Here is a 20,481-nt window from a genome sequence, read left to right as displayed (position 1 = left end):
GAACTCGCAAATCGAGAAACACTTCTGGACGTAATAAGGATGAAGAAAATTCTTACCTTATAGTTCACGAAGAGACATTAAGTGACATAGGAAACGGGCTATACACATACAACACACTTTTCCAGAAGGACAAGTGGGAGATTAAAAGGAATGGTTGATATGTCTATTTTATATAGTGATTTACCCCCGTCCCTTGGTCATATTTTGGTGTATTTTTGGCTCTACGGAGCTACTTTTATTACTTATATGCGTTTTCTAGTGTTTTCGTAGCCTTGTTATTATTTTATAGGAAATTGCAGATTTGGAGCACTTTCCCGGACTTATTTGAGCCACTACGAGCATTGCAGTAGGATCGCATTCATATGACCACATTCCGAAGCTCAAGACCGCGTTGGAGGAATCAAACCGGTGATTAAGGGCTCGGTGAAGAAGAAGAGACCGAAGCATTGGATCGAGTTATGAGGACCCAAAGAGAAAATCCGAATTGGGCCAAGAAATTAGCCCAATCGAAGATTCCATTGATGCCCGGATGCTAGCCCGACCGAGAGAACCCTCGCCCTGAGGCGCGCCCGACCGGGCTTGCGAGAGAGTCCGCCGGCCGAAGGCGGGCCCAGCCGGACGAGATGGCGCCCGATCGGGCGTGTGTTTCTGAGGATCGTTTAGCGATTTTATCTTTGTTTTAGCTTAGGATATATAGCTTTAGTATAAATACACTTTGTTAAGCGAGATTTGCGGACGTCTTTAATTAGTAAATTTCAGATTTTTAGTTTTAAGCTTTAGATTAATACTCTTGTTCTCTCAACTCTTTTTGGTTTATGCAATTTATTATTTTCGTTTATTTTGGTAACGATTTCCTTCCCTTTTATTTTCAGTAATTTAATTGTTTTGATTAATCATGTCTTGTTTTATTGCTTTGTTTAGTTTAGATTTTAATATGTTTGAGTAGTTTTATTTCTAGGGTTTTTGGGGATCCATAAATAATATGAAGGGGCAATTTATTATTGTTGATTGTTAATCCTTGATTCATTTCCTATTGATTGATTTAATGATATGCAATTAGATTTGGCCAGGTTTAATTGTATGAGTTATGCAATATTGATTCGAGATTCGAGAGATGAGTTTTGATGTTTAGGCTTAGTTTCAATAGACATGTTAGTTTATAAATGGTTAAGTCAAGATTCGAGAGATGTGATTTAATACCAGAAGATTAATTCTGTAATTGTAATATGTAGCGAAAGCCCTGTATGATCTGATTAATTGATGCATTGATGATTGATTATTGTGTTTTACCCTGGAATATTATTTTTGGTGAACCTATAACCTAGGCTTTGATTTATTGAATTCTCCTTAGTTTAATTTGCTTTAGTTTATTTATTCTCCTTAGATTAATTCTCACAAAACTATTTGGTTACTTGATAATTTAGATTATATTTAATTATTTAGGAATAGAAAGACTTTGTTTCCCTGTGAATTCGATCCTACTTCCCTATCTGCTTTAGTTAGAGGACTTAGGTAATTCTTTTGATTAGGTGATACAACTTTATCCTGTCAAAATTTGGCGCCGTTGCCGAGGAAACAATTTTATTTTTTTATTCCTGATTATTTTTTTTAGTCTAGATTATTTTTCCTTCGTCTCAGAGAACGCAAGTTCTTTGAGACAGTTTGTTTAGTTTTATTTATGCCCAGGAGTTCTAGATCAGGTTACATTCCATTCGATCCTGAAATCGAACGTTCTTTTCATAGACAGAAGAATCTTTTCAGACAGGTACGAGCTACTTCCGAGGGTAATATACCTTTGGAAACCCCATTTGATTCTAGTGACACAAAAGTTTCTTCAGAACCACAATCAGAGATGGAGAATCCGCCGCCACCACCACCTCGCAAGCTCAGCGATTATTCGCAGCCATCCCTGACAGATTTCCCACATCTTGCTCCTACACCAAATCTTGAAGGAGTATAATTCGAGATTAAACCCCGGTTTATTACTATGATTGAAAGGAAGCAATTTAGCGGAGCTAAGAGTGGAGATCCAAATCTTCATATTTTGGATTTTTGCCAATATTGCAATACCATCCGACAAACAAGGGTCACACAGGACCAAATCAGGGAGATTCTTTTTCCCTTTTCTTTATGTGGTAAAGCTAAATTGTGGTGTAATGGATTGAATAGGACTTCTCTTGGTATTACTGACTGGAATTATCTTGCTATGAATTTTTATAATAAATATTACCCTACAGAGAGGACAGCTTTGTTGAGAAGTCCGATCCTTAATTTTTCCCAAGAAGTGGATGAAACTTTATATGAAGCTTGGGAAAGATTTAAGGACTTGCAGAGAGAATGTCCCCATCATGGGATAGCGCAGTGGCAAATAATCCAAGCCTTCTACAACGGGCTTGGAAATTCATCCAGATCAATCCTAGACTCAGCAGCTAATGGAAGATTTATGAATCTGCAAGAGGATTTAGCATGGATAGTTATTGAAGAGATGGCAATTCATAATTACCAATATGGGAATCCTAAAGGTTTTGCAAACAAAGGGAAACATAATGTCGATTATGTATCCTTTGTGCAAGCTCAATTAACCTCTATTTGTCAGAAATTAGATAATATCAGTACTGTTATTCCTACTTCTTTAGCTAATGTTTTTGCTGTTAATAATAATACTACTGATGTTTTTTGTGAAAATTGTGGAATTGTAGGTCATTGGGCACAAGATTGTAGGAGTCCTGTGGAGTAGGTTAATGCCTTCCAAGCCTATAGACAAAATAACCCATACTCCAACAGTTATAATCCTGGTCTCCGGAACCATCCAAATCTTTCCTACCGGAGTACTAATGTGCTAAACCCTCCACCTCCACAACAACTACAACAACAAGCCCCACAACAACCACAGCAAAAATATTACCAACCCCCTAACTAAAGGACCCAACCACAAACTCCATCTCCGTCTATTGACCCTGCCTTGTCAGAAATTAAAACGATGTTAGCCAATATGCAAAAGCAAACGCAGAGTAGGGATATGCAAATTGACTCGATCCTAGCACATAATAAAAAATTAGATAATCAAATTGCGCAACTTTCCTCTACTCTACAAACTTGTCAGCAAGGAGCCCTACCATCGCAGCCAGTACAACCTACAGATCATGCAAATGCAATTACCCTAAGAAGTGGTTCACACTATGATAAGCCTTCTATACCCAAAGCTGATAAACCTATCATAAAAAAAATTGCTAATCCTGATTCTCTTATACCAAATGATATTGTTACTAGCCCTGCAAGGCCCCAGGGTAAAACTAACTCTTCTGATAATTCTTTGTAGGGTAAACCCCAGGAAAAGAGTGGAGATGTGCAGGGACCAACTATCAAACTTCCATTCCCTAATAGACATTTAAAGAGTAAGTTGGATAAGCAATTTGGTAAGTTCTTAGAGGTTGTTAAGAATTTGCAGGTAATAGTTCCTTTCACATAATTAATTACACAAGTTCCTGCATATGCAAAATTTATGAAAGATATATTGACTAGGAAGAGAGCCTTTAATGAGGTAGTGATTGTAGCTTTTACAGAGGAATGTAGTGCTTTATTGCAAAATAAATCTCCACCAAAATTGAAGGATCTCGGTAGTTTTTCTCTACCTTGTCATATTGGTAATGTCTTCATTGATAAAGCATTGTGTGATTTGGGTGCTAGTGTTAGTGTAATGCCATCGCCTGTGTGTTCAAGGCTTAATATAAGTGATTTAAAAGTTACTAACATTACTTTACAAATGCCAGACCATTCTGTTAAATACGCCTTAGGTATTTTAGAGGATGTACCTGTTAGAGTTGGTAAATTTTTTATCCATGTTGATTTTGTTGTTCTAGACATGGCTGAGGATATGCAAATTCCAATAATATTAGGTAGACCTTTCCTCCACACTGATGTCAAAAATGGAAAACTCACTCTCTCTATTAGGGATGTTAAAAATGGAAAACTCACACTCTCTATTGGGGATGATAATATTACCTTTAATTTAGGGAGGGTTTTGAAAGGTCCTATGTCAGAGGAAAATTGTTGTACTATTGTTGTAATTTATATTATTGATGTTATTTGTGAAGATAGCTTACCACAGGTCCTTGCAAGGGATCCCTTGGAGGAAGTTCTTTGTGGTGATTTTACTGTAGGTGATGCTGGTATTTGGAGTATAGAGGTGGATGCTATTGAGAAAGCTCTCGCACTTGAACAACTTGACTTTAAGGAGAGAAAGAAGGTAGTAATATTAGTTCAGGAATCGAAACCTGCAGAGGTTAAGAAACCTGAGCTAAAACCTCTTCCTTCTCATTTAAAAATTGTATTTCTTGATGAACAGGAACTGCACCCAGTGATCATTAGTACTGCACTCGATAATTCCCAAATTTCCCAACTTTTAGAGGTTCTTCGAACCCACAAAAGGGAAATTGGGCACAGTATTGATGATCTCAAGGGTATTAGCCCTGACTTTTGTATGCACAGGATACACTTAGAGGAAAATCACAAGCCATGTATTCAACCACAGAGGAGGTTGAATCCTAACATGAAGGAAGTAGTCAAGAAAGAGGTTATAAAATTACTTGATGCAGGTATTATCTATCCTATTTCTGACTCAAAGTGGGTGAGTCCCGTACAGGTAGTTCCTAAAAAGGGTGGGATGACGGTGATTAAAAATGATAAAAATGAATTAATTCCCACTAGAACTGTAATAGTGTGGCGTATGTGCATGGTTTATCGTAGATTAAATATTTCCACCAAGAAAGATCACTTCCCTATCCCTTTTATTAATCAAATATTGGAAAGGTTAGCTAATCATAAATTTTTCTGTTATTTGGATGGGTACTCGGGATTTTTCCAAATTCCAATTCACCCTGAGGATCAACAGAAAACAACATTTACATGCCCTGATGGTACTTTTGCATACCGTAGGATGCCCTTTGGTTTATGTAATGCCCCTGCTACTTTCCAACGTTGCATCATGAGCATTTTTTCTAATTTCATAGAGTCTATCATGGAAGTCTTTATGGATGATTTTAGAGTGTATGCATTTTCATTTGATACATGTTTAGCTAATCTCACTAAAATATTGAAAAGATGTGAAGAATGCAATTTGGTTTTAAATTGGAAAAAGTGTCACTTTATGGTGACAGAAGGTGTGGTCCTTGGTCATATTGTATCTGATAAGGGTATACAAGTAGATAAAGCTAAAGTTTATGTGATTAAGCAATTACCTCCACCAATTAATGTTAAGGGGGTTAGAAGTTTCTTAGGTCATGCGGGGTTTTATCGTCGCTTTATCAAAGATTTTTCTAAAATTGCTAAACCTAACTCAGCTTTTACTGAAGGATTAAGCTAGCTTTGATTTCGGAACCTATCATATGTGCTCCCAGTTGGGATCTACCATTCGAGATTATGTGTGATGCCAGTGATTTCGCAGTAGGAGCCGTGCTAGGACAAATAAAGGACAAAGTTTTGCATGCTATTTACTATGTAAGTAAAACTTTAGATGAAGCCCAAGTCAACTATGCTACTACGGAGAAGGAGTTTCTTGTTGTGATTTATTCTTTAGAAAAATTTAGATCATATCTTGTTGGTTCTAAAATTATTGTTTTTATTGATCACGCAGCTTTGAAATACCTCATATCTAAGGCGAAAACAAATCCTAGGCTCCTCTGTTGGGTTCTCTTGCTCCAAGATTTTGATGTGGAAATTAAGGATAAAAAGGGAGCAGAGAATGTTGTTGCAGATCACTTGTCTAGGATCAGGTATGATGAGGGTAAGGATTCTGATTATTCTTTCCCTAATGACCACTTATTTGCAGTTGTAGAGGAACACCCTTGGTATGCCGACTATGCTAATTATTTGGTGGACGGTACTCTACCTCCTGATTTGTCCTACCAACAGAAAAAAAAGGTTCCTTTATGATGTTAAAAATTATTTTTGGGATGACCCTTTTTTGTTTCGTGAGTGTGCAGATGGACTTTTTCGCAGGTGTGTTCCCGAATGGGAAGTTCACGGTGTACTTACAAGATGCCACAACTCACCCTATGGTGGACATCATGGCCCCACTAAGACAGTTGCGAAGATCAATGAGTCGAGTTTCTTTTGGCCTACCATATTCAAGGATGCTCACCCTTTTGTTCAAGCTTGTGACTCTTGCCAAAGAACTGGCAACATCTCGCAGCGGCATGAGATACCTTAAACTGGTATTTTGGAAGTTGAAATTTTTGATGTTTGGGGTGTTGATTATATGGGACCTTATCCCTCTTCATAAGGGAATCGCTATATCCTTGTCGCCGTTGATTATGTATCCAAGTGGGTCGAAGCCATTGCCACACCTACCAACGATGCTAAGGTGGTCCATAAGCTTTTCAAGAAAACAATTTTTCCTAGATTCGGTGTCCTTCCAGCCGTTATAAGTGATGGAGGATCTCACTTTCATGAGCGGAAGTTAGATACTCTTCTAAAGAAGTATGGTGTCTACCATAGGACGGGTCTAGCTTACCATCCCCAAACTAGTGGCCAAGTGGAGGTTTCTAACCATGAGATTAAGGCTATTTTAGAGAAGGTGGTAGCAAAGTCTAGGAAGGATTGGAGTGATAAGTTGGATGACACACTTTGGGCATATAGAACCGCATTTAAGACCCCTACTGGTACTTCTCCCTATAAACTTGTGTATGGGAAAGCATGTCACCTCCCGGTGGAATTAGAGTACAAAGCTCATTGGGCAATTAAAGAGCTAAATTTGGATACTAAGTTAGTGGGACAAAAGAGGCTTCTACTACTTAACCAACTAGATGAGTTTAGGTTGATGGCCTATGATAGTGCACGTGTCTATAAGGAAAAAACCAAGAAATTGCATGACAAGATGATCCTTCCAAGAGAATTCAAAGAGGGTGATAAGGTTTTGTTGTTTAACTCTAGACTTAAACATTTTCCATGAAAGTTGAATTCAAGGTGGTCGGGTCCTTTCATTGTAAAAAGAGCAAATAAATTTGTTTTGTGGAGTTATTTGATGAGCATGGCGGTATTTTCAAGGTAAATGGCCAAAGGTTGAAGTTATACCATGAAGGGGCTATGATAGGTGTAGTTAAATTACTTCAACTAATTGACTCTCCTCATCTTGATATGCATATGGTAAGAATGTCGTGCGAGACTTAGATAAACCAGCGCTCTGCGAGAAGTAACCCGTATTTAATTGCTTTCTAGATTAGTTCTTCCTTTTATTTTTGTATTTTGAGAGAAGAGAGGAGGGAGTTTAATGTGTTTTGGAGTATTTTGCACAGGTTGGAGAAAAGAGTTAGCCAAATTTTAAAGAAAAGAAGAACAAATCGGAGTCATAGTGCTGAAGGCGCGCCCGACCGAGCGAGCATGGGCCCGATCGGGCGCAAGAGCATGACCTGGAAAGGTGAAAAATCGCCCGACCAGGCGCGATAGGGCTCCGTATACGAGGAAAACTCGCCCTATCGAGCGAGACGCGCCCAATCGGACGCAAGAGAAAAGAAGAAATTTGAGCTAAAATTGCCAGATCGGGCGAAATGCCGCCCGACCAGGCACGAGAGCGAAGGTCAAAAATAAAGACAAAATCGCCCGACCGGGCGCGAGAAGAAGTAAAATCGAGGTTTCATTTTCACCCGACCGGGCGCGAACAATGCAATTTTCAAGGCTTGTTTTTGCCCGACCGGGAAAGCACCAGCCCGACCGGGCGCGTGTAAAAATCCAGAGCTTTTCCCCCTTCTTTCTTTCTTCTCTCTCCTTCCTCCTTCTTTCTTTCTATCTTATTTTCTCTTTCCTCCATTGTTTCTCTCTCAAAAACCTTAAATTTCTCTAACTTCTCTCTAAGATCTCTCCTCCATTTCTCATCCAAACTCAAAGAGTTTTACATATTCTTCTTCCTCTCTTCATCCTCTTTAATTCTACACTAATTTTGTTTGATTTTAAAACGAAAATTTTGTAGACCCATAACTATCGCAACCAAGAGAGCAAGAACACAAGGTGGTGGGCGCGGCTCAACCTCGAGGGCGCCAATTGACCCAGCTCTACAAATTGTGGAGTGGCCGACGATCCAGATCGCGACACCGCAACAACGAAGCCGGCTCATAAACCCCTACGAGCGGGAGGTACATCCTTCTCGGTGGTTACTTCGAGACACACTAATTACTTTAGGTGTCTATGAACATTTTAGACGGTTTATGAATGATATTGGTATGCGAAAATTTGTTGATTTACATTATCCTACATATAAATAATTGACTTATGAATTTTTATCTTCTCTAAATGTAGTTCAATCTAGAAATGGCCCTAATTTGCATTTTCGTTTGAACAATAGAAATTTCAAATTAACATATGTCGAATTAACATGTGTCGAATTTGCAAGATTGTTTGAGCTTGTTCCCCATCCCCCCACCCGATTTCATGAGAACTATAAAGCTGACGATGTGTATTTAACTTTAGCGGGTAAACCTTTCTCTAACATTCAACATGCTAGTTCACTTCCCTTCCACCACCCTGTCCCAAAAATCTTTCAAAGATTTTCTGGGACTTGCTTTTTGGCCAGCCACGAGCCTTATAACGCCCAATCCTGGGAGCTCGCTATCTTAGGGCACTACATGTTAAAACCCTTATTCATTTTGGCGGCCTTATTACTAGGATAGCGATAAAAAGGCGGGGTTTAGTGAGACTAGCAACCAGGGGTTGACCAACTGTGGGGGGGGCCACTTATATGAACTTTCCTTATTACCAGCACCTAAACTGGGTTAAGCCTAACCATCGCCAGGTCATAAAGTAGCACGTGAAGGTAGGGAGGGACTATATACCCGTTTTCACTCTCCCTAACCCAGACTTGATCGCCTTCCCTCTTGGGAAGCAGTCCTACACCTATGACCTTCTACTTGCCCAAGCTCAGCCCCATCCACGAGCTCTGCCACAGCCCCAAGTGCATGTGCCACCGCCACATGTGCCTCAACCACCCCCACACCAGCCTAGGCCGGACCCCGAGACCATTTGGGATCTATAGAGTATAGATCAGGCTATAGGTAGGATAGAGGAGACTCGGGGGAGCTTAGGACATAGGCGGTAGACATTAGGAGGTTAGTTGGCTCCCTTATCTAGCGGGTGGGCTATGTTGAGAGGAACACGGGTAGGGGACTTTTTCCGATGTACGACGACTATGCTCGTCATGGTGCTATCCCTGCTGAGACCCTCTACCCTGACTTCTTCCAGCCACCACCCTAGGGATATGTGGATCCCGACTCCCACGGTATCTACACAAACTACTCCTCATTCTCTGGCTACGGCCAAGACTTTCCTTTTGGGGGGATGGGGGGGGTGTAATGTTAACCCTAACTACTTTGGTGAGAGTTCTTCTTGTGCAGGTGATAGTGGTGGAGGATTTGGGACGATGGTGAGGATGGTGATGATGAGCCATGCTGCGGCTGATTCCCGAGCCAATGAGGACATTGTCTGATTTTGGCTTGGGGCAGATTTTTGGATTGAGGTATCTTATTTCTTCTCCCTATTTTTATTTTTTGGTGTGTTTAGTATAGTTTTATTTCTTTCTAGTATAGATTTTATTGCTTTGAAAAAATGAAAAAAAATACAAAAAAAATGAAAAATAAAAAAATCCAAAAATACGATCCAATGAATGATAAATCATGCTTCCCTGTGACCCATACATGTAAATTGTTTTGATTCTTGGTATATGATGATGAATATTGTGGATAGGTTAGCCATGATTTGATGTTTGATTGCTTTGATGCCTTAATATGAGTCAACTTTGTCCAACTATTTGTGGATTTGGTGCTTGACTAGTTGATTTGGTTAGGAATTGTGTGTTAGTTCCTGGTATGTCAATGAAGTTGAGTATTGATTTTTAACTTTGAGTAATGTTTGTATGGCTCATATTATGCACATTGAGGGGGACGAAGGCATTTGTTCTCTTAGGTAGCCTTCGGACGATATTAGATGAATTTGTTCCCTTCTTGCTACCCATGTTGTTGCCTTGAATTTTCATTGTTATATGGCCACATTACAAGCCGATTTTGCCCCATTGGTTACTAGTCCCAAGCTTAGCTTGGGGGAGCTATTAGTGAGTGAGGTAAGGGAATTTTTAGTGTGCTTATTTATTGGACAATTTGGGTGGGTTTTAAGAAGTTGTTTTGTTCTTGATTGTGGTTTATTTTTGGTGGTTTGATAGTCGTATTTTCTTGAAAAAATAAAGCATGATGAAAAAAAAGAAGTTCAAGAAAAAAAATAAAAAAGAAGAAAAGTGAACTTCAAAAGAAAAAAAGAGCAGAAAGAAAAAAAATGTTTCAATGATCAAGTGTTCTAATTAAAGGTTGCTCAAAAGAAAGAAAAAAAGTTTCAAAGAAAATATCAAGTTGAAAAAAAATATAGAAGAGTTCAAAGTTTGTTTGATTCACTCTAATTCTACATTGTCATATTTTTATGAGTGAAATTGTAAGCGTGGAAAATTTGTGAAATATTGGATTGGTTATTTGGTGAATTTTTGTGGAGTTGAGTTGAGTTATGTTGGAGATTTATGGTCATTATTTATTTTTGACCTTGGTTTTGTTTGATAGGATTTGGCTCCCTTAAGCATAGCTTTACTTTCACATTTTCCCAATTATTTCCTACCCTTTTACCCTAGCCTTACAATACAAGCTTTAAAGACCTTCCGACCTTTGTGCATAGAGTTGTATGGAGGTGAAATTAGTTGTTTGTTAATGCAAAGAATGATTTGACATATTTCGAGTCGACTACTAGGTTGAGTGCTTGTCTTTTAAAACACACGAGTGTTGTGAGTTTGGGAGGGCATTGTTCACAATATAGGGGTTGGATAATGGAGAGCGATCGGATACATTTTATATCCGCCACATAAAACTAAAGAGTGAAGAGTTTGTGAGCACTAGTCGTAAATTCCATATACACTTGTGGTTCACTTTGTTTGACGATTGTTAGGGAGGATGAGTAGTTGGATGGATTTGATTGGTTGATTTTGATGCATATTTGTTGGATTTGCCTTGAATTGATTATGCTTGGTTTTGGTTGATTTTGGGGTGAAGTATGTTTTATTTTTCCATTAATGAGATCTTTGCTTTGGGACAAGCAAAGGTTTAGCTTGGGAGAGTTTGATATGTCTATTTTATAGAGTGATTTACCCCCTTCCCTTGGTCATATTTTGGTGTATTTTTGGCTCCACGGAGCTACTTTTATTACTAATATGCGTTTTCTAGTGTTTTCGTAGCCTTGGTATTATTTTATAGGAAATTGCAGATTTGGAGCATTTTCCTGGACTTATTTGAGCCACTACGAGCATTGGAGTAGGATCGCATTCATATGACCACATTCCGAAGCCCAAGACCGCGTTGGAGCAATCAAACCGGTGATTAAGGCTTGGTGAAGAAGAAGAGACCGAGGCATTGGATCGAGTTATAAGGACCCAAACAGGAAATCCGGAGTGGGCTAAGAAATTATCCCAATCGAAGATTCCATTGATTCTCGGATGCTCGCCCGACCAGGAGTACCCTCGCCCTGAGGTGCGCCCAGCCGAGCGAGGCAGATAGAGAAGAAGCACTCCTCGCCCTAAGGCGCGCCCGACTGGGCGCGCGAGAGAGAGTCCACCTTGTTCTACGCTTTGCGAACGTCTTTCATTAGTAAATTCCAGATTTTTAGTTTTAAGCTTTAGATTAATACTCTTGTTCTCTCAACTCTTTTTGGTTTATGCAATTCATTATTTCCGTTTATTTTGGTAACGATTTCTTTCCCTTTTATTTTCAGTAATTTAATTGCTTTGATTAATCATATCTTGTTTTATTGGTTTGCATTGTTTGGTTTAGATTTTAATATGTCTGAGTAGTTTTATTTCTAGGGTTTGTGGGGATCCATAAATAATATGAAGGGGTAATTTATTATTGTTAATTGTTAATGCTCGATTGATTTCCTATTAATTGATTTAATGCTATGCAATTAGATTTGTCCAGGTTTAATTGTATGAGTTATGCAATATTGATTCGAGATTCGAGAGATGAGAATTGATGTTTAGGCTTAGTTTCAATAGGCAGGTTAATTTATAAATGGTTAAGTCAAGATTCGAGAGATGCGGTTTAATACCGGTAAATTAATTCTGTGATTGTAATACGTAGTGAAAGCCCTTTATGATCTGATTAATTGATGCATTGATGATTGATTATTGTCTTTTACACTGGAATATTATTTATTGGTGAACCTAAACCCTAGGTTTTAATTTATTGATTTCTCCTTAATTTAATTTGCTTAGTTTATTTATTCTCCTTAGATTAATTCTCACAAACCAATTTGGTTACTTGATATTTTAGATTATATTTAATTATTTAGGAATAAAAGACTTTGTTTCCCTGTGGATTCAACCCTACTTCCCTACCTGCTTTAGTTAGAGGACTTAGGTAATTCTTTTGATTAGGTGATACGACTTTATCCTGTCAATGGTGTCCTTCGAACAAGTGTATTATTCTGATTGAGGGTTCGGAATTAATTAGAAAGCTAATTATTCAGTGAGGTCAAGCGATCGGAATGCCTAGCTGGAGGCCGCTTCCAATCAGTAATATTAATGAATAATTGATATTACAGCTTAATCTTACTGAACCCTTCGGGTCACACCCAATCATGTAACCGAACCAAAGCGACCAATGTAATCCAAAGGATTAAATGAGTCGATAGAGGTTTTACAAACTAAGATGTCGGATTCCGAGCTTAGAGCGTCGTAAGTCGAGTCAAATTTAGAAATCGACGAGACGAAAAAATCAGTCAAACAACAAGTCAGCGCGCGTGAAAATCCTAGCCTTGATGTGGCCTAGCCAATTGAGGGCAAGGTAGGCTAGCATAGCTAGACGAGCACCTTGCCACAAGGTAATGCTTAGCCGCAAGCCCAACATGCATTGCATGCATTGGCTAGGCAAGCTGGCCGAGTAGCCCTGCTAGCAAGGCATGGCAGCATGCCCGAGTATGCATACGGGGAGGTGCACCAGCAAGGCCGGCAGCCAGCAAGGCGTGTTGGGCCTCACTAGCAGCAACAGTAGTAACAACACACAGTGCAGCAACCCACATTGTGTGCGAGGCTTGCTGGCTGGGCTGTGTGTGTGTGCGAGCTGGCTAGCAGGCCCAGCCAAGCACCAGGCCGCCAGCAAGGCGTGCCTTGGTGCCCAAGGCTGGGCGCCAGCTGGTGCCACATGCCTAGTATCGCCTACTTGCTTGGGGAGCAAGGGAAGGTGGTCCTTCCCTTGTGGTCCTCACCTACTCCCTTGCTCTCCTTGCGCCACTTGTCGTTTGATGATTGTTTTGGCATTTTAATTTATTTGGAATTAAATTAAATCTTATTTTTATCTTTTACCAACTATCCCACATTGAAAGATGATGGGAATTCTTGGGGAGATTTCCCTATAAATACCCATCATTGGGTATTGGGAATTTCACTTGAGTTGGTGAACATTAAGGGATCTCCAAAAGCGAGAAAATCTTTGTTCGCAAACTCTAAGTTGTTTTTGGTCTAGCCCTGACTAAGCATCGGGGTAGGGCCCGGTTATGGTTTAGTAGCGAGAATGTGAGCCGTCAGTGGTTCTCGTTCTTGCAGAACTTGAATCTTTCTAGTCCGAGCTCAACGGTTGAGCGAAGCACGCTACTAGGGTGAGCATTATTTCTCTCTCTTCTCTTATGTTTATGTTTATTTGCATGCTTTTATTTATGTTGTAATTATTATGCATGCGATCTGGTTATCGGGTTTTGTTTTCGCACAGTGTTGGACACCGCAAAACCCAACAAACTCCTCCTGAATGTGTTGTAAGCACTGTGATTGCTTCCTTATGCACAGTTGGTTGCTGCACAAAAGTATCAGCCCTTTCGGCAGCTAAGTCCTCCTGAATGCTACTAAGGACAGAGGTTACAAGCTCAGTAGCATCCTTTCCCTTTTCTGCCTCTACGCCAACTGTCTGCCCTTCATTGATTTGTGCTTCATTTTTGGCAGGTTTAGGATTATCATCACCAATATGAATAGGTTCTGGATCAACAACACGATCATCAATATGTTCATCAACATGATCATTAGTATGCATGATGTCAACATTCTTTTCATCATCAACATGATCTTCAACATTCTTTGCAGGGTTTTCCTTTCTGTTTTGCTCTTCCCAAGTAAAATATAAAACATTTGAAACATCCTTCAAATCATCATAGATCCTAACAACTTCATCTAGACATCTTTGAATCCTAGGGTCTTTTAAAAGTTTCTGAGTTTGAGAAACTACTAGAGATCCTTTGATGTTGACGAACCTGTTTTAGCTTTTTTAAGCCTCTCTGTTATAGAGTTCACCCTTTCAGCATTTAATATTGAAAACAGAGTTGAATCTCTTTGCAACAGTAACAGATCCTCTTCAATTTCCTACAAATTATGAAAATATCAAAGTTATTACAACTATTAAAATATTATTATTTACTTTTAAAGGTAAATTATTAACTTTTAAGGCTGCCTTTATTGACTTTATAACTATCATTTTATATACTACACTCTACTCTTACTCTCAACTTTAAAGCTAGTGTTTAAAGTATATATGTTTAATTAAGGTACAAATATAAAGACATAGCTCCAAAAACATAATTTATTAGCAGAAAAAATAAAATTTAATAGAACTCAAATAATACTTACATCACGAGCAGCTGCATATATCTCAGTATTTATCTTCGGATGCGATGGTATCGTTAAAGTAAGACATCTTCTCTCTTTGTCTGCGAAATGCTGGTAAGTAGTCTCAATAACGTCACCCAAAACTTCTGTTTGTGGTGGATCCCTTAAACAGATTGGATAAGTATCCTTCACAAGTTCTCCTTAACCAAATTTTGCTTTTGCTTCCTTTGCTATTCTGCTTCTCATTTCTTCATCTGTCCAATGTTGTATCAGTGGTTGTACTAGTAGTTCCTAGATGCCTCTAAACACAATGCCAGCGGTGAAAGTAGGAAATTTGAAGCACAACCACACACCCACTGATTCCTGACCTTGATTCTTTTTCATTGTTTTTCTTCAACCTTTCAACTGCTTTGCAAAGGTTATTGAGAACAAAAGTACACCAATCCAGATTCTTTATTTCATTCACATCATCAGCATACTTCAGTGTTTTGTAATCAATAACCCTATTTGCAACAGGTGCAAGAAAGGTGATGCATACATACATAACAAAAAACCTTTTGAAATCATAACCTCTGTTTTTTAGGCTCTCAATTTTGTTCCCCAAACTGTTCACATTTACATCATCTCCTTTAGGAATTTCCAGCTTGTTCTTCCACTCATTTTTAATCCTCAGATCATCTAGAGTTTGCTTCCTTTACTAATATGTTATTTGGTTTTGCAAGACATGGGGAAGCAAGAAGATATCATGAATATCAAAACTTGTTAAAGAGAACTCCTTCAACAAGTCGATCAATTTTGAATATGGCGTTGTTTTCATTGAAGCGATGGCATAGCCAAGAAAGTATTTTTGTCTGAACTTGAGTCAGTTTTTACTCAAGCAGACCTCCAAAGCCTATGCTTTGCACATCCTTCTTCTGCTCATCGCTAAAATATTTTATCAAATCGAAAACAGCATTGGGTCTGCAGTGTGTTTTTTTTATGATAAGACCACCATCATCTACATCACTTTCATCATCTTCAACAACCACAACTTCCTCCACTTCCTCCACTTCCTCCACTTCCTTATCTGTTTTCTGCTTTTTCTTTTTTTTTTCCCTTCCTTCAAATCTTTTTGTGTTTCTTCCTTCTTTATTTTCTTTTTTTTTCCGTTCTTTCACATCTTTTTTTGTTTCCTCCTTCTTTATTGTCTTCTTCGGACGAGGTTTTTTTCTTTTTTGTTTCCTCTTCTTCCGATTCAGAATTTTCTTCTTCTTCCGGTTCAGAATTTTCTTCATCTTCTGTTTCAGTTTTTTCATCATCTTCTGATTCAGTTTTCTCATCATCTTCTGATTCAGCTTTTTCATCATCTTCTGGTGCATAATCATCTTCATCTTTTTCAGGTTTTGCTTTTCTTTTTTTTGTTTCTCAATTTTGATAAACAAGATATTATATAAGATTTTTTATTTACATTATGTAGAATTTTATTTACTTTTAAAGAAAAACCGTTTACTTTCTAAATATATGTTAAATAGAACATAGTAAACATAACAGAATCAAACATAGAGCAAGATATATTATGTCAAATATTTATCTAAAACTAAATCATCACAATAAACATCCCTATAATTAAATATTTAAATTTTGTTAACCTTTTTAAGCTTAAACAAACACCTATATAGAATTCAGTAATTCATTTTGAAAAGTAAAACAATTAAATTAAAAGTTAAAAAGAAAGCAGTTAAAGTAAACAAAAACCAGTTAAAGTAAATCAATTACTTTTAACACAATTGATTACATATGACAGTAATTAATTTTGTTTAACCTTCTGAAGGTTCAAGTTGATTTAGCATCCTCATTATCAATATTTGTTTTTTTTACATCTTTTCTTCCTTATCACCTTTTACAGTTGAAGTGAAAACATTAGATTAATTTTATAACAATGTATATATATATTTACATAGCTATACTTACTATATTTACCTTACACATTTTAGAAAATAATTTTAGAAAAGAATTTGAACTGAAGATTCAATATAATATACCTGCAACAAGTTTTTTATTTAAGGTTCCTTTGTAGTTGCTACAAGAGTTTTTTTTTAAGTAACTGCCTGAGCCTTCTTTGTAGTTGCTACAGGAGGTTTCTTTGGATTTGCTGCAGGAGCTTTCTTTTTAGCTGCTACAGGAGGTTTCTTTGTAGTTGTTGCAAGAGCCTTCTTTGTAGCTCCTACAGGAGATTTTTTTGCAACCGCAACAACTTTCTTTGTAGTTTTCTTCATTTTAATCTGATTGTAATTCAAAACAATATGAAAAATTAGTCATATGAACTTATTATATAAATATTTCATTCAGGGGTCGTTTGGTTCGCACAGGGTAATCAGAATGGAATGCAGAAAGGGAATGCAGGAGAAAGGAAAGGACTTTCCCTCTGGGCAAATTGTTTGGTTGTGCCCAGGAAACGAAATAAACTGTTCATTGATTTCCTTTGCCGCTGTTTGGTTCAAACTAGGGAATCAAACCAGGAATTTTAAAATTTCTCTCTATTTTTTCATATAATAACCTATTTTTATATAATAAGCACAAAAATAAGAAAAAAAAATATGGTCCTATAATATGGAATAATAGACCTGTAAAATGAAAAAAAGTGATATGCTATTTTTATATTTTCCATAGTTACCTGTAACATAAAAAAAATACTTTCCATATTTTCTTGTAATATTCCAAAATAGACCTGTTTTATATCATATTTTGTGAAAAAAATACCAAAATATTGTTCACAGACCATGACAATTTTAATCATACCAAAATACTGTTCCGAAACAACAACAAAAGTTTTAAACATACCAAAGTTCATAACACCTAATTCAACACAAACAAGTTAATAACGATAAAAGTTTTAAGCATCATTGTTTTCCCTAATAAGACTCTTAACATAACTACTTTTCAAAGCGTCTGGGCACTTTGAAAATATCATAAGCTTGTGTGGTTTCGAAGCTAGATCTTCGGCAACTTCAAACACTTGTTTAGGAGTGACACCCTCTAAATTGAGAGAGAGTAGTTCCTCTAGCACTTGTTCACTCTGCTGCACTAATTTTTTCTCTCTTTCATGTGTATCTTTTTCACGTTCATTAGTGCTTGCCATTACATTAGCCATAGTGGAAAGATGAACATTCATATCTTTCATGAATGTTTGTAAGCTGGCCAACTCGTTTGAACTACCAGCACCATCACTTTTTCTCCTTTTTGCAGTTTTTTCAATCTTGATTTTTTTTTAGGGAGGAGAATTGACAGTGTCAGAATCAGCAACTCCCTCATCATCACTTGAATCAAGTAAAACCTGCGAAGGGGCAACTTTTTCCAAATGGTTAATTGCTTCAACATAACCTTCAGATGGTTTACCAGTGGCATAGTCTTTTCCATATATATTCTGCAGTTCTTGAAAGTGCGGAAAGGAAACTCCATATAAATTTTTGCAACTTGGATGACTCTGCCAAAGACAAAACAGCTCATAATAATCAAATATAACATCATCAAGTATCTCAAACATTATTAAAATGACTTTAAATAAGTTGTCATACCTTACAGTACTCGTCATAAATAGCTCTTTCAACAGAAACCATTTTTCTTTCATCATCCCAAACAAATCCGCTCGTGTTTAAAATTTGAGAAATAGCCCTAAACTTGGCTACAAGTGTCTTCAGTCGAGAATCTATGTGAGGTGAAGCCTTCAAACCACATCCAGGTAGAGCGTGACCGATAACCTCCTCCAATCAAACCATGTAACCGCTTCTAAACCCATTATCACACCTCTAGTGAGGGTCAACAGCTAAGTCTGATAATGCTGATACAAGAACCCTATCTTCTTCAGCATTCCAAAACCACTTGTTTCTCCCCCTTCCACCTCCACTAGCACTACTTTCATCCATCCTTCTATAACATTTGATCCATAATAACATGCAAAGATAACATTTCATATATAAAAATGAAATTAACCAATAAAATATTCAATACAAAGTATCTAAAAGAAAGTAATATCGAGTACAAATACAACATCCATAACTTAATATTAAAAAAATCAGTACAATGAAATAAACATATGAGTCTTAAGTTCAAATATAACAAAAAAACTTTAACATAAATAAAAAGTATCACAAAGTAAGTCTGCGGTTTCTAGCCCTCCAATCATTGAACATAGTTTGGGCCATTGTATTAAATTAGTCTAGGGATTAGTTACATCACTGGAGGTTATATACTCAATATCATCATCATCATCACTGTCATCACCATCACTGTCACTACTTTCCTCATACAAGTCATCATCATCAAACTCTGAAAGCATGTATCTTTTTACCAAGTTATGTAATAAGGCACATGCAAGCACAATGCGACCATGTGTTTGTAAACTAAACCAAGAAGGAATTCTAAGAATTCCCCATCTTCCCTTGAGTAACCCAAAACATCTCTCAATCACATTTCTAGTTTTTGCATGCCTTAAGTTGAAATATTCTTCGGCGGTTAATGGTTGTCTGGCCCCCCTATTCCACTCTTTAAGATGATAAAGGTGACCTCTATATGATGCAAGAAATCCCTCTCCATTAGTATATCCCCCATCACATAAATAATAACAACCTTGACAAATAAAACAAAAAACAATTAAATTACACTCTCTTTCTAAGTCAATCTTACATAAAGTACACTACATTAATCAAATTACCTTTTGGAACTTTCAAACCATTAGGCCTAGAAATAGCATCTCGAAGAATACGACCATCATGTGCCGATCCCTCCCAACCAGGTAAGACATATGTAAATTTCATTTCAGGTGAGCATACTCCTAACACATTCATAGCAAGGGTTCCTTTTCTAGTACGATATTTGGGTCGATCTTCACAAGGAACATTAACTAGAATCATTGTACCATCAAGAGAACCTAAGTGATTCTACAAAACAAACAATATCACTTTAAATTAACTAATAATTTCTAACTTTTGTTATGTTTTTCAAATTAAAGTATTGGTTTTATTTTATTTTACCTTGAAATGTTTCCACCTTTCATCGTCGCAATCCTCTTGTATTGGAGTTGGTTTCTTAAGAAGAAAAACATGTAACTTTAAGATTTCTAACAAACAAGCATAAAATTGCCTACTAATAGTTTCACCACTTCTATAAAAATGTGCACCCATCATTCTATTTTTCTTATGGTGAGCTAATGTGTATAAGAATCCCGCAACAATCTCTTCCAAACATGTGTTTCTTGTTTCATATAATCCACCAATATTTCTAACCATCTCTAAAAGTACACCGAATGTGTATCGATTTATACGAAGATAGTTCCTACACAAAGTGTCACTTTCTCTAATCATTCTATTCAACTTGTGTAATCTCATTTTTCTTCTTGTGTGTTTATCTAACTTAAGATGTTGAGAATTGTATATTTTTTTTCTTCACAAGTACACCAACAAATGTAGTAACACAACGCAATTAATCATAGTGATTATGAAACGAAGGTGGTCCCAATTTCTCTTCCTTTTCAAAGAAGTACCAATATGAGCCATTTTCTGTACAAAAGAACATCAACAACACCATATCATTGAAAAGTTTACATATTTATACAAAAGACATAAAATTCGCAACCTAAACATATATATATATATATATATATATATATATATATATATATATATATATATATATATATATATATAAATGCATCTTGTTACCAACATTATAAGAAATCTTAATAGGAAGGCAGGAAGCAATGCAACAGTTACATAAAAGAGTAAGAAAATAATTTAAGATTATCTAAACCCTTGCTTTAATATTAAGAAAGCAAATAAAAGATAATA

The 20,481-nt window shown here is 37.1% G+C and overlaps 1 protein-coding gene across 1 annotated transcript; it reads right to left on the bottom strand.

Moving 5' to 3' along the window:
• Window positions 1-18,444: 18,444 nt before the first annotated feature.
• Window positions 18,445-19,998, bottom strand: LOC110717245 (protein ALP1-like). The gene is made up of 4 exons (XM_021895906.1): window positions 19,669-19,998; window positions 19,350-19,575; window positions 18,889-19,264; window positions 18,445-18,565 (listed from the first exon to the last, which is right to left on the bottom strand). The coding sequence occupies exons 1-4, from the start codon at window positions 19,996-19,998 to the stop codon at window positions 18,445-18,447; spliced, it is 1,053 nt and encodes a 350-aa protein (XP_021751598.1).
• Window positions 19,999-20,481: the final 483 nt, after the last annotated feature.

This window comes from Chenopodium quinoa, unplaced genomic scaffold (genome assembly GCF_001683475.1).
Source record: "Chenopodium quinoa cultivar QQ74 unplaced genomic scaffold, ASM168347v1, whole genome shotgun sequence".
Lineage (NCBI taxonomy): Eukaryota > Viridiplantae > Streptophyta > Magnoliopsida > Caryophyllales > Amaranthaceae > Chenopodium > Chenopodium quinoa.
The sequence above is the reverse complement of the archived record's forward strand: the minus strand, read 5'-3'. Positions and strand labels throughout refer to the sequence as shown.

Bases quoted from the DNA above. Each gene is read 5' to 3' on its own strand.
- LOC110717245 (XM_021895906.1), bottom strand. From the start codon at position 19,998: ATGATTAGAGAAAGTGACACTTTGTGTAGGAACTATCTTCGTATAAAT. The intron at 19,265-19,349 runs GTAATTTGATTA...TTATTTGTCAAG, and splicing joins TGGTTTGAAAGTTCCAAAAG to GTTGTTATTATTTATGTGAT. The intron at 18,566-18,888 runs GTATATAACCTC...CAAATGTTATAG, and splicing joins GATGATGATGATGATATTGA to AAGGATGGATGAAAGTAGTG.